Genomic DNA, 13,175 nt, shown 5'->3' with positions numbered 1-13,175 from the left:
AGAATGATAGTTACTTTAAAAAAAAAAAACAAAACACAAGAGAAGTCTCCACTAGCACTGGACTCTTCAATTCTAATAAAGTGTATTGGCAAAGCAGAGTGAAAAAAATCAGTCATATTCACAGCTGCTGCAAAAATGAGATCCTTCAGCATGACAGAAAAGTTACAATCAGAATAAAAGCTAAGTCACTCAGCATGTCTTACCTTTCTGTTCCTAAAGACAAATAGAGCTGACTAATTGTTTCCAAAATTTGTCCCTCCAGAACTTTGTTGGACATCCTTCTAGCTAAAGATAGTTGATATTCATTGTAGATGACACACTGAGCCTCATTGGGAACAACTGTACTGTAGAACTGACATAGCAGTTTAATTGCTTGTAGTTGACCTAGGAGAATAGATTGGAAATACTAACATGAATCTCTATTTTAAAATTAAAGTTTAATTAGTTTAAAAATAATTCATTCTTACTATTTCACAAATTCAGCACAGTCAAAGAATAACAATACAAAAGTCATAACAAGAAGATTCCACTGCCAGTTTCTTCACCCCCAAAGTTAACAAAGAGGTTACTTCAAACTTGATCTCCAAAATAAAATAATAAAACAGTCACCTTACCTGTATAAACTGCCTTAATCATGGTAGCAATAAATAAATAAAGCATGGGTCTTATAACTACTTTCTGCAAAAGTAATCCAGATTACCTATTGTTTTCATACCTTTAAACTTGAGTCTGGTGCAGTTTGTACTACCAATGATATCATGACTAGTGTAAGTATTACTGAACATAGAAATCTCTAGACTTTTTACTAATTAAGTTATTTAGTTTTTTCTTAACATTTCGTTTTCTCTATCATTTCTGACAAACCTAAGTACTACCAGAAGAGCAAGACACAGCAAAGATTTCAATCAATTCCATAGCCATCACATAACTAGACATAAAACGTTGTTTAAGAAACAACTATAACATACCTAGGAACAACTATAACATACCTATATAACAAACATTCCCAAACAGGGTACATTTCATAACTTTGAGAGAAAAAAAAATTTACTTACTTTCCAGATGACTTGTCTCGAGTGCAACTAAAAAAGCCCATTCATAATAAAACCTTCCTTTTTCTCTTTGAGTTCCACCAACATAGTAACATCCCAACTGAAGGAGGACTTGGATAAAGTCTTGGCCACAGTCCATACTTGGAAGTTTGGAGAAGAGCTTCACTGCCCTGATATAATAATGTTCTGCCAGCTTGCTGGCTGCTGCATGCAGGCAGAGTGCCCCAAAATTAGCCAGGGCTATAGCTTGATTATGGGTCATATTGGTCTCTTCTGAAAGACGCAGTGCTTTGTAGTAGCTCTCAGCAGCTTCTTTCGTATTGTTTGTTCTTTTCAAAGCAATAGCAAGCATATTATAAGCGATGCCTAGTTGTTGAGGATTGCTCCATGAACAGTCTACAACAGCATTTAAAATGGCTAAAGCCACATCATATTGCCTGTAAAGAACGTATAACCAAGCAAGTGAAACCAAATAGTTAATAATTTCCTCTGGCTTAGCAGAAACATCGGAGTCCAGTGCTTTCATCATGTAAACAATGGCTTTTCCATACCATTTGTGGTGGCTGTACAGTTTTGCTAAGCTAAGATAGATACTGCTGCATAGTTCTTGCTGCTCATTAGTAAAGACAGAGGAAAGTGCTTGTATGAGGTAAGGTGCAATTTGGGATGGGAGTATTTGTCTGAGTTTTCTCAGGCCATAGAGCTTGGGAGCATTTTTGATGACTAAATCAATCCTTTTCAAGGAACCTATTGAAGTACTGGAGCTCTGGGAAGAGGCAACCTTTATGCAACTTAATACAATGTGTGGCAAACACTTTTCATTGTAGGACTCTGCTAGTTTGAAATAACAGTTGTTTGATAAGTTGTTTTGTAAACCCAAGTCATTAAGCAACAGTTGAAACCTTTCCAAGAACGGCAGTGCCTCTTCATGCTGTTTGCGTGCACTGTAATGTTTTGCCAGTAGAAAGCATGCCCTTGCCTCTGCATGTTTGTTCTGGCTCAAAATTGTCCTCTTCAGAGCATACTTTAGAATATCTGACTCCAGGTCAGCACTGCAAATGTAGTTGGGAATTCCCATGAGAAGAGATGCAGCCTTGTCAAAAACATGAGCACATTTTTCTTTGTTCTTCTGTGTCAAGTAGATGACTGTTAGATTTGTATAAAGAGCAATTACAAAGTACAAATCACTAAACCCTCCAGCTACTGCTCCCAACGCTTCCTCAAAATACACCCGAGCTTGGGAAAACTTCAGCTTTTTAACACTGAGCCTGCCTAAGAGAAAGCATAGCCTTGCTAGTGCCCAGGACATACCTGCTTTCTTTGCTGCTTCCCTCGCTAATCTAAAAAAACTAACCAGTTCTTCTTCTTCTGAAAACCCGTAAAACATGCTATTGATAAATGGATAAGAGAAATCATACAGGTTTTTGAAGTTTCTCTCATACTCTTTCCTATTTAAGAAGACTAACAATGACTCAAAGATGTCAGATGCTTGAACATCATCTTGACGTATGTGGAAGCAAGGTCCTTCAGGTGGAGGAAAGATTTCTGTATTTGGAGAGCTAGCAGAATCCTTTCCTTCAGTAGTTGGCTCTTCTGCCTGCGTGGCCTTCAAATTCTTGAAGTTCTTCAGGAATTCTTCTATCTTGCCATTCTTGCTAGTGGATCCTGCGCTAGAATGTGAACATGGAATTTCTGAAATTCAAAAATAAATTACAGATCACAACTTCATGTGTGCATGCACACAAAGATCTTTGATAGACCAAGAAAAATATTTATCAGTAGAAGATGCTGTTAGGAAAACATTATGTAAACATACTGCACTTTCTTAACAGTATGTCTAGGAGACAAGCCAAAGGTGGGGAAAGAGAGAGATCAAGAAGGATCAGGGAGGAACAAGTGTGGGAGACTGGAGGAGTGGGGATAAACGGGACTTGCCACATGTAAGCAGGTTGCCTACCCAGGCCCTGTGCCTGATCCAACACTAATCCAGCTGAAGTCCAACGTTAATTCAAACTGGTTTGTGTCTGAGTGTATACTCAAAAAGTATACTCTGAGTGTATAATCTCTGTTCTGTCTGTGTGTAGATGAGTGAGAGATCTGCAAATGAATTACAATTCAGACTAGCTGGTAGCAGGGTAAGACCAAAATCTGGAACAACTCAAGGTCTGAACTGGAGGCTGGATAAAGGGCCCAAGGTCAGGGCACGGATACTGGATGGACTTGAGGTCTAATGGAACTGTGAATTTGAGCACGCATGTGAGTTGGGTAAGGGTATACCTATGTTCTGATAGAAAGCTAAGGCAAGTTAGCCAGGGGAGGTGAATAAGACTGAGCTATTTGAGTTGTTGAAGTCTCATATGGGTGCTGTGAGGGTGCCTGCAAAGGTCCTGTTCTCCTGTCCATATTATCTCTGTGTGGCCAGCCATGCCTGTGTAATGTGTAATAAGATTTCTTCTTTCAATCAAATACCAACCCTGATTCTCTGCTGGCACAGATTATCTCTCTCAAAATTACCAAGTTTGTGGTGATTGATGTGGCCACTGATCTAAATTCTCCTAGTACTGACACTGTTGAATATCTTACAAATATAAAAAAGACAGACAAGCCATCATTTCTTCAGTCCTCCCACTGTCATCCAGCCAAGGTAATAGGGCAGGGGCTAGGGATGTAGTTTGCAGTCACAGTCAGTGTAAAGCTTACAGCTGCATATCAACAGGAGCTTATTGAAGTTGCAGATTTAGAGCTCAGTTTCCTTAGAATCTCATTTCTGAAACTTTTCAGCAGAATCATAAATATAAAAATTGGTATTTAGAAAAATGTAGTACGATAGAAGTAATGATAGTGACAGCTTAGCAACTAAATGCCAAAGGGAAATAATTCTGCATCCTCATCAAAATATCTCCTTTCGGAAATATAATTATGGGATGAAGATTTCTAGCAGATGGAAAATCTGCTGGAATTTAAAGTCAGCACTTGCCAGGTGGCCCACAAACAGCATTTTGCCCTGTTAAACAACGTGGGGGGGTTGGGGATGGTACGTGTATGTGTGTCACAGCAGTAAAAATAAGTCATACAGTTTGCAATTGGATAGCAGGGTCCAAGAAAGACATCTGATATCAGTGAAAACCCACAATGTCTTATAGCAAAACCTGGTGAGAAAGGGTTACAGCAAAACCTAGGAAAGCAAACAATGAGAGAAGAAAGTTAGAATGTGAAGAGACATTAGAAAGAGAAAAGCTGCCAAAAATGTCAGAAGTCACATTAATTTTATGTAAAAATTGTATGCATATGAAGTATTACCACATTCATGAGCTCTCTGAAATTCTAGTTCTTCTAATTGGTCTATAAGAAAGAAAAAGTCATGTTAGTTATGGTATCTTAGTTCTTTTTCAGTTTTAAATATCGTAAATAAGGCTATTTTTTAGTTTGGAATTCTTTATGTCAGAAGAATTGGATGTGTCCTGGAAATTTAGAAGAGAAGAAGTTTCTAAGCCTGACCCAGAGCTAACAGATACTAGGGACTTACCCTCCTGCTGATACAATTCACTGCTTTCTACATGGTTATCGTCATGCACCTACCACTGCTCAGTAAGGTGGGGAGACATCTGCATATCGCAGTTCGAATTAAAACCAACCTGTTCTGCATGAGGGATGCATCACTGCTGCATTAAAATACAAGTGGGCAGCGTAGATACAATCATTCCCCACAACTCACCCCTAAAATGAGGTAATAAAAAGCCCTTAATATTACTGAAATAAGTTTTAGTGTCACTGCTGGGGTGGGTGGGGGGGAATAATTATTTAGTGTAGTTTGTGTAGATAAGAGTGTCAAATTCTTGTGGCCATTCCAATAGCATGCAGATGAAAAATCTTTGTATCTATCTTTTCTTCTAAAAGGTGTACCTTTAAATTCTGTAGACATTACTACTATAGGTCTAGTTTTAAATGTTTAACATAGGACATCTGTAGAACATTTAAGAATTACTATTTTGTGTAGAAGATATTTCTCAAGGTATTTCAATTGGCATGCTGCATGTCAGGATTATATTCACTGTCTTTCATACACTAGATGCAATATAATGGTACTGAGCGCATGAAGGACATATCTAAAAGCAGACGCTCACAGAACTAGGTCTATTTAAGCTGATGGAAAGCTATTTTACTGGGCTTTAAGAATGACCTCTCACTGATTTTTTACTTCTGGATCCCCTTTCCTTAAATGCTTTCCTCACTTTGGTGGACAAATGCCACAGATGTTTACAATAGTCGTAACTTAATGCTCTGAATATTTAATTGGGGAAGTGCTCATAAGTAAATACTTCTCATTAGATTGATGCAGATGGAAGGAATCGAAAACCCATTTACTCAGATCACACAACAAAATATCAAGTGAATATTGAAAACGCTTGCTCTGGGTAAGTCAAGTTATGTTGATCATAACATCACTGCACTGAGTTGTGCAGTTTAAGAGAAGAAAGTGGTAAAGATGGTACTGTTAGCTGCAGAAGATGTGAAAAGAAGTTGGCACTTGTAAAGGAAGGAGATGAGATGTAGTGAAAAACATGCAACAGGCAAAAATAGCAGTATGTCCATTAAGCCCATGAGATTGTTTTAGTAACTAATAGCGGTCTGAGCTTTTGTTCCCAGGCTTTTCATTTGAGCGAGGAAGGTGAGGTGTGGCGTCATTTTGCACATTGACACGAGTTGCATTTTGCAACTCAGGTCTGACAAGCCTTAGTTATTGTTCACACAGGCACACACTGATTTGCAGAATTAAACCAATGCACCTCAGTCAAACCTGCACGCTGGCTCCTTTCAAATTGGAGCCTATGGGCCTGTCTCTTAGGATGCCACTAATGGAGATAAAACTTTGTTAGATATTTGGCAAGCATACGCATCACCACAGAACAGCCTGTGGTGGGATAAGAAATTGCTGCTTCTGTTCAGTTCAGCAAGACAATTATATTACACTAAGTCTGTAAAGGTGAAACCCCAATTATCCCAATCAGTTTAAGTAAAGCATGAGCACTTAGAGAAATAACAGCTGTATCAGAGACGATGTAGCTAAAAGTATTTTTTTTTCTTGTATGAATAGATTTTGCTATTTCCCTATACCTTTGAAAGTTAAATCAAGCATGAAGAGGTAGGTGTATGTTTGCATTAGCTGTTAATAATTATTATGCCACCTTTCCTAAGATGAATGAAAAGCCAGCAGTATTTGGGTGAACATACTGCCTTTTATAATGCAGCACTCTGACATTTGAAAGCTTGAAGATCTGTTGAGCTCAATAACAGAGTTTTTAAACCCTGCCATTTAATTTGCTCAAAAAAAGGACAAAAGATTTGTAAATGCTCTGCTGGGAAAAGTCTTGCATCAGCAGGGAGGTAGCAAAGATGATATAAAGGATTTTTACATGCCATATCTATGATCAAACTGAATACCAAGATATTTCAAAGTAGGTGTGTAAAGGCTGGAATCTCATTGAAATATTAAAAAAAAAATCAGTTATAACAGGGATATAGGAACTGCACATGTATCTTGTGCACTAAAAAGGAGTAAAACTCATACTTACCTATTCGATACACAGAGCAAACATCTGTAATGGAGGTTTGTTTCAACAAATGTATCACTTCTTCCAAATTTTTTTCTTTTGAAAAAAAAGATAGCTCTTCTGCTTCAAGAAAATCCAGGTCTTGTGGTCTAACAAAGAAAGGAGAAACTTTGAAGTTGTCTGAAAGCAGATTTGGCTTGAGGAGCTCCCTGCATCAGTCAAATCGGAGCTTGTTAGAGAAACGAATACAATCTTTACATTATAAGCCCTGTTGTGTTCAAAATTAGTATCAGTCGTATTTATAAACACGCATACAAACTGATAGTAGCTATGATTGCAGTTAACAGTTTCTGCCGTATCAGAGTAAGTTTTATGTCTATCTGTGTCATGGTATAGCATTTTATGAGAGAATTTATTAAAAGCATAAATCTTTAAGGACATTATGGTATTGGTTTTCTAATATAAGCTTAAAGTTACACATCAAATGGACCTGCAAACAACATTTAAGAACTTGTTTCAGCATGCAAGCAGTCCAGACGTGTTAATAGGAGCAGCCTATTTACATGGTGCCAAGGCATGCTGAAACGCACACTTTTTACAGGTTTCTTTCTGCATTATGAGCAATTATTTTTAAGAGAAGCCATATTTGAAATAAATTAAGGCCTGTAATTGAGGGTACTAGCAAAAACAGAACTTAGATGCTTTAACATAGATCTTAAAAGACCAGTAAAAATGGAATCTTCCGCAATAGTAAAACTTGTGATCCAAAGAATAGAAACTGAACCAGGTATAAAAACTACAGCAACTGCTTTTCCCAGTAAGAAACTCGGGTACAGGCTGGTATTTTCCAACATTTAAGCAGACTTCATATTGCAATTTCTTTGCATGTGTTTTGACTGATACACACTATGACAATTCTCATTAAAACAAAACCAAAACAAACAAACAAAAACAACAAAAAACACCCAACCTGAGTTTAACATTCAGCATTTTAAAGATCAAGAGACTAGGTCTCTTTCTTTATGAGTTAAATACATATCACTTACTTATTTTTAGGTAAGTTCAGTTTAACATGACTTGTCTTCACAAAACCTATTTGGCCAGTAAACACATGTCTTCCAAGAAACCATTCCATGCATTCAACGAAGTAGCCAAGGATCTCAATTTTGTCCCCTTCCTGGAAACTCATTTCTTCCAACACGATACTTTCATAACTCATCACAGCTAGACAGGATCCCTTTGCTGTGTAATAAGGAGATAAATAATATTTGCAGATAAAGTAATTTAACAATAAAAATACACTTAAACAGAATAGCAACTCAGCAGAAGAACATATTTAGCAAAAGACATTCCTGGAACTCGTGAGTTGCACATCCGATGTGGCAAGGTTTAAAGCATCCAAACCTAATTGGTTTGGTTTGAGCAAGTAGAATTGTAAATAACAGCATAAAAATCCTCATTTCCCAGCCATTAGAAAGCAAAGTCTAAAATGTTTTCAAAATTCTAGCAAACTCCATCATGAAGCAACAAAAATAAATGTTTTAGGTCCCTGCTTTCCCTCTTACAAAGGGCTCTGAACTTGGGCTAGAGTGAAAATATTTGAACCAACTAATAAAATCCCTATTGGATAAATATGCAGTTATATACCAGTCAATACAGTATTAAAACTGACATGTACAGTAGGAAATAAGCCATATTTACTCTCTAACCTCAGACCATCTGTATAAGTTTTATTTCTCTGGCAGTATTAGGTAAAGCAATACACATGTGAAAGATCCACAACAATTACATTGATGCATTTTCTTATTTTAAGTTTGCCATCAAATCTACAGAGGCATCCTCAACTTAATTACTCTTTACTACTTTGTGCATCTACTTAATATAGTATTTAGGAGGAAAAGGAGGAGAGATAAGCCTTTAGAGTTTAACTTAACTTAAGCAGAGATTTATGCTCCCACTAATTTTACTGCAATGTAATTTTGAAAGCTGTTTTCCCATCCTAATACAATGGAAAAAAAGTTATTGAACCCTTTAGAGTCTGTCCTAACAAAAGCATAGAATAAGTTTAGAGTTTTTTTAAAGCTGATGTTTGAATGGAGTTTCTTACCAACTTTCCTGATAGATTTAGATTCAGTTTTGTGTGTAAAATCAATAGGATTAAAATACCCTTTAAGAAACCATCTGAAAGTAGAAAAAGAAATTGAAGTTAGTGTATAAAATACCTCACAAAACGCTGTGACAGTAACAGTGATATTTTAAATCAGTTTGAAAACAGATGCACCCCTCCCACAATTATCTTTTAATTTCAGGACTGACAGGACACTTCAGACAGAGCTATGTTTTGAGTAATATTAGTAGTAAAAGAAGTGTTATTTCAGTCAAACAAACCTAACTGAGAAAGTCATGCAATTTTTCCCTGCCCAAGATCAATAGAAAAATTCCAGCTTTTTAAGTACTAAGACCACCAAGAATGAATGATTTTCTGGTGATTCCTAAAGTGAGTCCATTAAGTCCACTGATATAATTTTGGCTTTATAGCAATTATGAGCTTGGACATGAAACAAACCGCATTAAGGAGGTGGATGGCTCCTGTCACTAGTGTTGAGTAAAAACATTGCCAGCCTGTTATCATCCACATTTCCAAGCATCCCACCTGTTACTATCCATATTTCCAAGCATCCTGAAAAATGAAAATTCTCATTTTATGTTATTCTAGAAATGTTAATAGATTTTATTACAGACTCAGGAAAAAAAGCAATATCTAACTCATAAGATGGTAAACCATCTTTAAATGCTGCTCTGCAGGCGTCTGGATTTATTTCGGTTGTGTGGTATGGAAGGAAATAGAGCATTTGTTCTCAATGTTAATGGAAGATGGATGTTCCATAACAAGCTACCATTTAGAGACACCTATGTCTAAGCAGACATGTGTACATATGAAACAGATGCATATGAAATAGGTAGCTAGAGTCAGGTACCTACTGATGAAAAGGGATCAATGGCTCTGGAGAAGCATTAGACAGCACAGTCATGTCACCATCCACAGATCCACCTCTTACATCTTCAGTAAAAGCCCCAGTTTCAAAATAAGTGTTTATTTCATTGTCCGTAGCCATTATCTTTCTTATCAGATTGTCAGGACATAAAACAAAAAATGCCCCTAAAAAGAAAGCAGCGGAGCAGATGTCATTTTATGTAATGTTTTAGTGTCATACAAACTTTAAAACCGGCTTCAAGAGCATCAGTAATATTCAATTAGAGATTGAAAACCTGAGATTTCACATGAATTTTCTTTCTGATTGTCAAGATATTCATACTTTTCTGTCTAGTTCCTCTTTCAGTAAAAAAAAAAAATGCAGAGCTAAGGTGTTCGATGAAGTGTAGAACCTTCTTCTGCTGCAACATTTTGCATGTCCCTACTGCAGTAATCAACGATCCATCTAGCCTGTCATTCTGTCTCTGACAGTGGCAGCAGGTGATGCTATTTAGGAGAAGCACATGAGCCTGGCAACTATCTCTAATCCCTCTCCTGTACATCTCCAGGATCTGTAATAATACTAAGCAAGTTGGAATGTACATCCCTCCCTAATCCTTTTGGTATCCATTTATGGACCAGTTGCACATGAATTTCTCTAATGCCCCTATGATCCTACTGCACCCAATCTGTGTTTGGTCCTTTCTCTTCTCTTTCTGGTGCATTTGGAGTGAATAGATTTAAATTTCAACTTCATTAAGTATTTGAATAGGTCTTAATATTTGATCTTAGGATTTTAAAGAAAGGTGCTTCTCTAAATTTAGCCTTAGTATGTACAGTCTTCCTTACCTTCCTGTACTAGCAGGCTTCTGTGCATCAAATTTAATGATTTTTCATTTATACTGACTTCAATGCCTGTTTCTTCCTCCTCTTGAGAATAGAGCCAGAAAGATTGATCTAGAAATAAATTCTCCATGCAATGATTTATAAAACCTAGGGGAAAAAAAAAATCCAATTTGTTTTCTTTGCAGTATTACAGCATTATACAAGAAAACAACCTTTCAGAAAGTCAGAGACAGGGATAGGCATTCAGATGACTCCATTATTGCTTAACCCACAATGTGTAACTAGTTTTACTACATAGTATTGGCAAAATTACATCCATTAAGTCACATGCATTACAGCTACTTTTAATGATTAGTTCTCACAAACTACACCTAAAAGGCGCACAACCTTTCTGTGCCCAATCCCGCTGAAAAAGCAGACCATGTCCTCCCCTTACAAGGGTTCCCCACAGTTTAGCTGTATTTGAAAGGTTTGGAGTCTGAAAGAGGTAATCACTAGCAAGCTTTGAGCAATAGGTGCTTAGCACCACTTAATAACAGATGACTGGAAATAATCTCAAAAAATAGTCTCTCTATAAATTTCTTTTGCCCGATTCAGCTGTGCTGATTTATGCAGGTACTGTGCCTGGGTATCAGATTTCTGCAATTTATTTGGGACAGAGATGATGCTGCATGCCAGAATCATGTAAATCACAAGAAGGTAATGTTTGATCTTGGAAACTGGGACTCCTTACATTAGGACTTAGGGTTTTCAAATCTGTGTGATAGTTACAGGGAGATTTGGATTGGTATATCATAATCAACATGGTATAGATAGTAGATTATTACTTAAAGGGCCAACTTTAATACATTAGCAAATCCTTTCTGCAAAAAGTTGTGATGAAGAAGAAAGGCGGGCCGATCAGTGATTAAGGTTCTACTCTGCTATTTGGAAGATGCTGAATCAATTCCCTATTAGCCACAGCCTTGCCTAAGAAGAAAATTTACCTTCTTGCTTTCTCTGCAAAATTGGATTGAAATAGTATTTTTTCTAGTTCTCTAAGGAGTATTTTAAAATACAAAATAGCAAGTAAATAGCAAACATGAAATTAAAAATAAAATTCATTATTTTAAATTTGTCTGATGGAAACAGGCAAACTCAATAGTAATGCACACAAACTCTCCATCCACATAAGAAAAAAATCAAGTGAACAAAATGGAGACAAAGATCTGATTCAAATGCTATTCTTCAGAAAAGACCTGTGAAGTTACAGGATATTAAAAATGGAACTCAAATCAATGGCATCATATTGTTACAAAAGGCACGCTCAGATTTAGAAACAGAACAGAAGCATGCAAAGCATATGAAGCAATCTTTGTTTTACTTGCTATTTCCTCTGAAGCCTTACCAACTCTGTCCAGTTTGCTCACTACTATTCAGGAAAGATGTGGAACAACTAGAAGAGGCCAGTGGGAAGCATGATCAGAGGTCTAGAAAATACACTCTGTGAAGAAGGATTATAGGAATTAGGGCTGATTTTCCTAGTGAAAACAACACTGAGTGGAAGTGCAGGTTAGAAGCCTCCAAATAGGTATTAGCATAGTGCAAAGAAAGAGGAGTAACCTCGACATGTCTGTGAGCAGAAAAAGCTGTAAAAGCATTTAATTGCAGCACAGGTTAGACTTTAGGACAAACACACCTGGATTGGAATAGACTGCTTAAAAAGAAGATATGATCTGATTCTGCAGTGTCTAACTTAGACAAAGACTGACTTATCTGCCAGGAACGATAGCTGTTATCTGCTTTGGGACAAAGGCAGGTTCTCCTGGAGGGTGGAGGGTCTTTCCAGCCCTATCGCTAGTACCCAGTTCAGGAACATTACTTACTGCTATTAGGAGTTAATACAAAGAATCTCAAAATGTTCAACAAGTTCCCAGTCAATCAGAAATTGTGTGCAGAAGAATAAAAAAAAGCATATTGAACTGTTGTATGGTGAAACAGCTTTACCCAGTGAGTGGTAGGTTAGAAACTTCCATATTTCTTCAAAAGTTTTAAATGTCACCACTATTAGATCTTGATCACTGTGAATAGAGAGCAGTCTGGCAGAGAGCTCCTACAAAAATCAAAACCAATATTTTAATTACAATTATACTAGACTCGAGCACAATTTCTCATTAGGTAACACTTATGCTGAAATACTATGTGTTAAGAAGGATAAAAAAAATCATCCAGGATTTTACCTACATGACATATCTGTTCTTTAACACATACCTACAACATACAATAAGCCAAGTTTTAATCTGATTTTTTCCTACCAATTGTTCCAACAATTCTAGTGAGGTTAATTTACAGAGGAATTAAGACCTCAGGACTGACCACACTGAGTGAGACTAAAGGCCCGTCTGGTTCAGACACATCTATATATCGTGGCCAGTATTCTCTATTTAGAGTGTGGAAGCCAGGCAAGCGTCTAGTGGTGCTTTCCAAGAACACCCTCCTAGCACAGAGCAATTTACAGCTTGGGAACGGCCTTTGCCAGACGTGTGGGCATTAATATTAAATAGTGGGAAGGGTTTCTTTTTGTTTCTTGGTTTGGTTTTTTTTATTTAAAATTTCTCTAGGTCACTTGAACACTGTAAATTTTTAGGATCCACGACATCCTGCTGTAGGTTAGCCTCAGAGCTCTGTACACATATGAAAACACACGTCCTTTGATGCACCTTTGAACCTGCTACCTGGTAGCTTCATCTTGTTCCAGAGGAGGCATTGAAT

At 37.1% G+C, this 13,175-nt stretch overlaps 1 protein-coding gene across 1 annotated transcript in view; it reads right to left on the bottom strand.

Moving 5' to 3' along the window:
• Positions 1-13,175, bottom strand: part of SH3TC1 (SH3 domain and tetratricopeptide repeats 1) — a 28,173-nt gene that overhangs the window by 6,140 nt on the left and 8,858 nt on the right. The window contains exons 5-13 of the mRNA XM_009584120.1: positions 12,411-12,516; positions 10,428-10,571; positions 9,587-9,764; positions 8,712-8,785; positions 7,651-7,846; positions 6,626-6,753; positions 4,353-4,394; positions 1,056-2,744; positions 204-384 (exon numbers count right to left, since the gene is read on the bottom strand). Of these exons, the coding sequence (XP_009582415.1) occupies positions 204-384; positions 1,056-2,744; positions 4,353-4,394; positions 6,626-6,753; positions 7,651-7,846; positions 8,712-8,785; positions 9,587-9,764; positions 10,428-10,571; positions 12,411-12,516 (2,738 nt within the window). The remainder of the gene's footprint in view (positions 1-203; positions 385-1,055; positions 2,745-4,352; positions 4,395-6,625; positions 6,754-7,650; positions 7,847-8,711; positions 8,786-9,586; positions 9,765-10,427; positions 10,572-12,410; positions 12,517-13,175) is intronic.

The sequence above is a fragment of the Fulmarus glacialis genome, unplaced genomic scaffold, assembly GCF_000690835.1.
Source record: "Fulmarus glacialis isolate BGI_N327 unplaced genomic scaffold, ASM69083v1 scaffold11238, whole genome shotgun sequence".
NCBI lineage: Eukaryota > Metazoa > Chordata > Aves > Procellariiformes > Procellariidae > Fulmarus > Fulmarus glacialis.
Note: the sequence above shows the minus strand (reverse complement) of the source record. Positions and strands in the feature narration are given on the sequence as shown.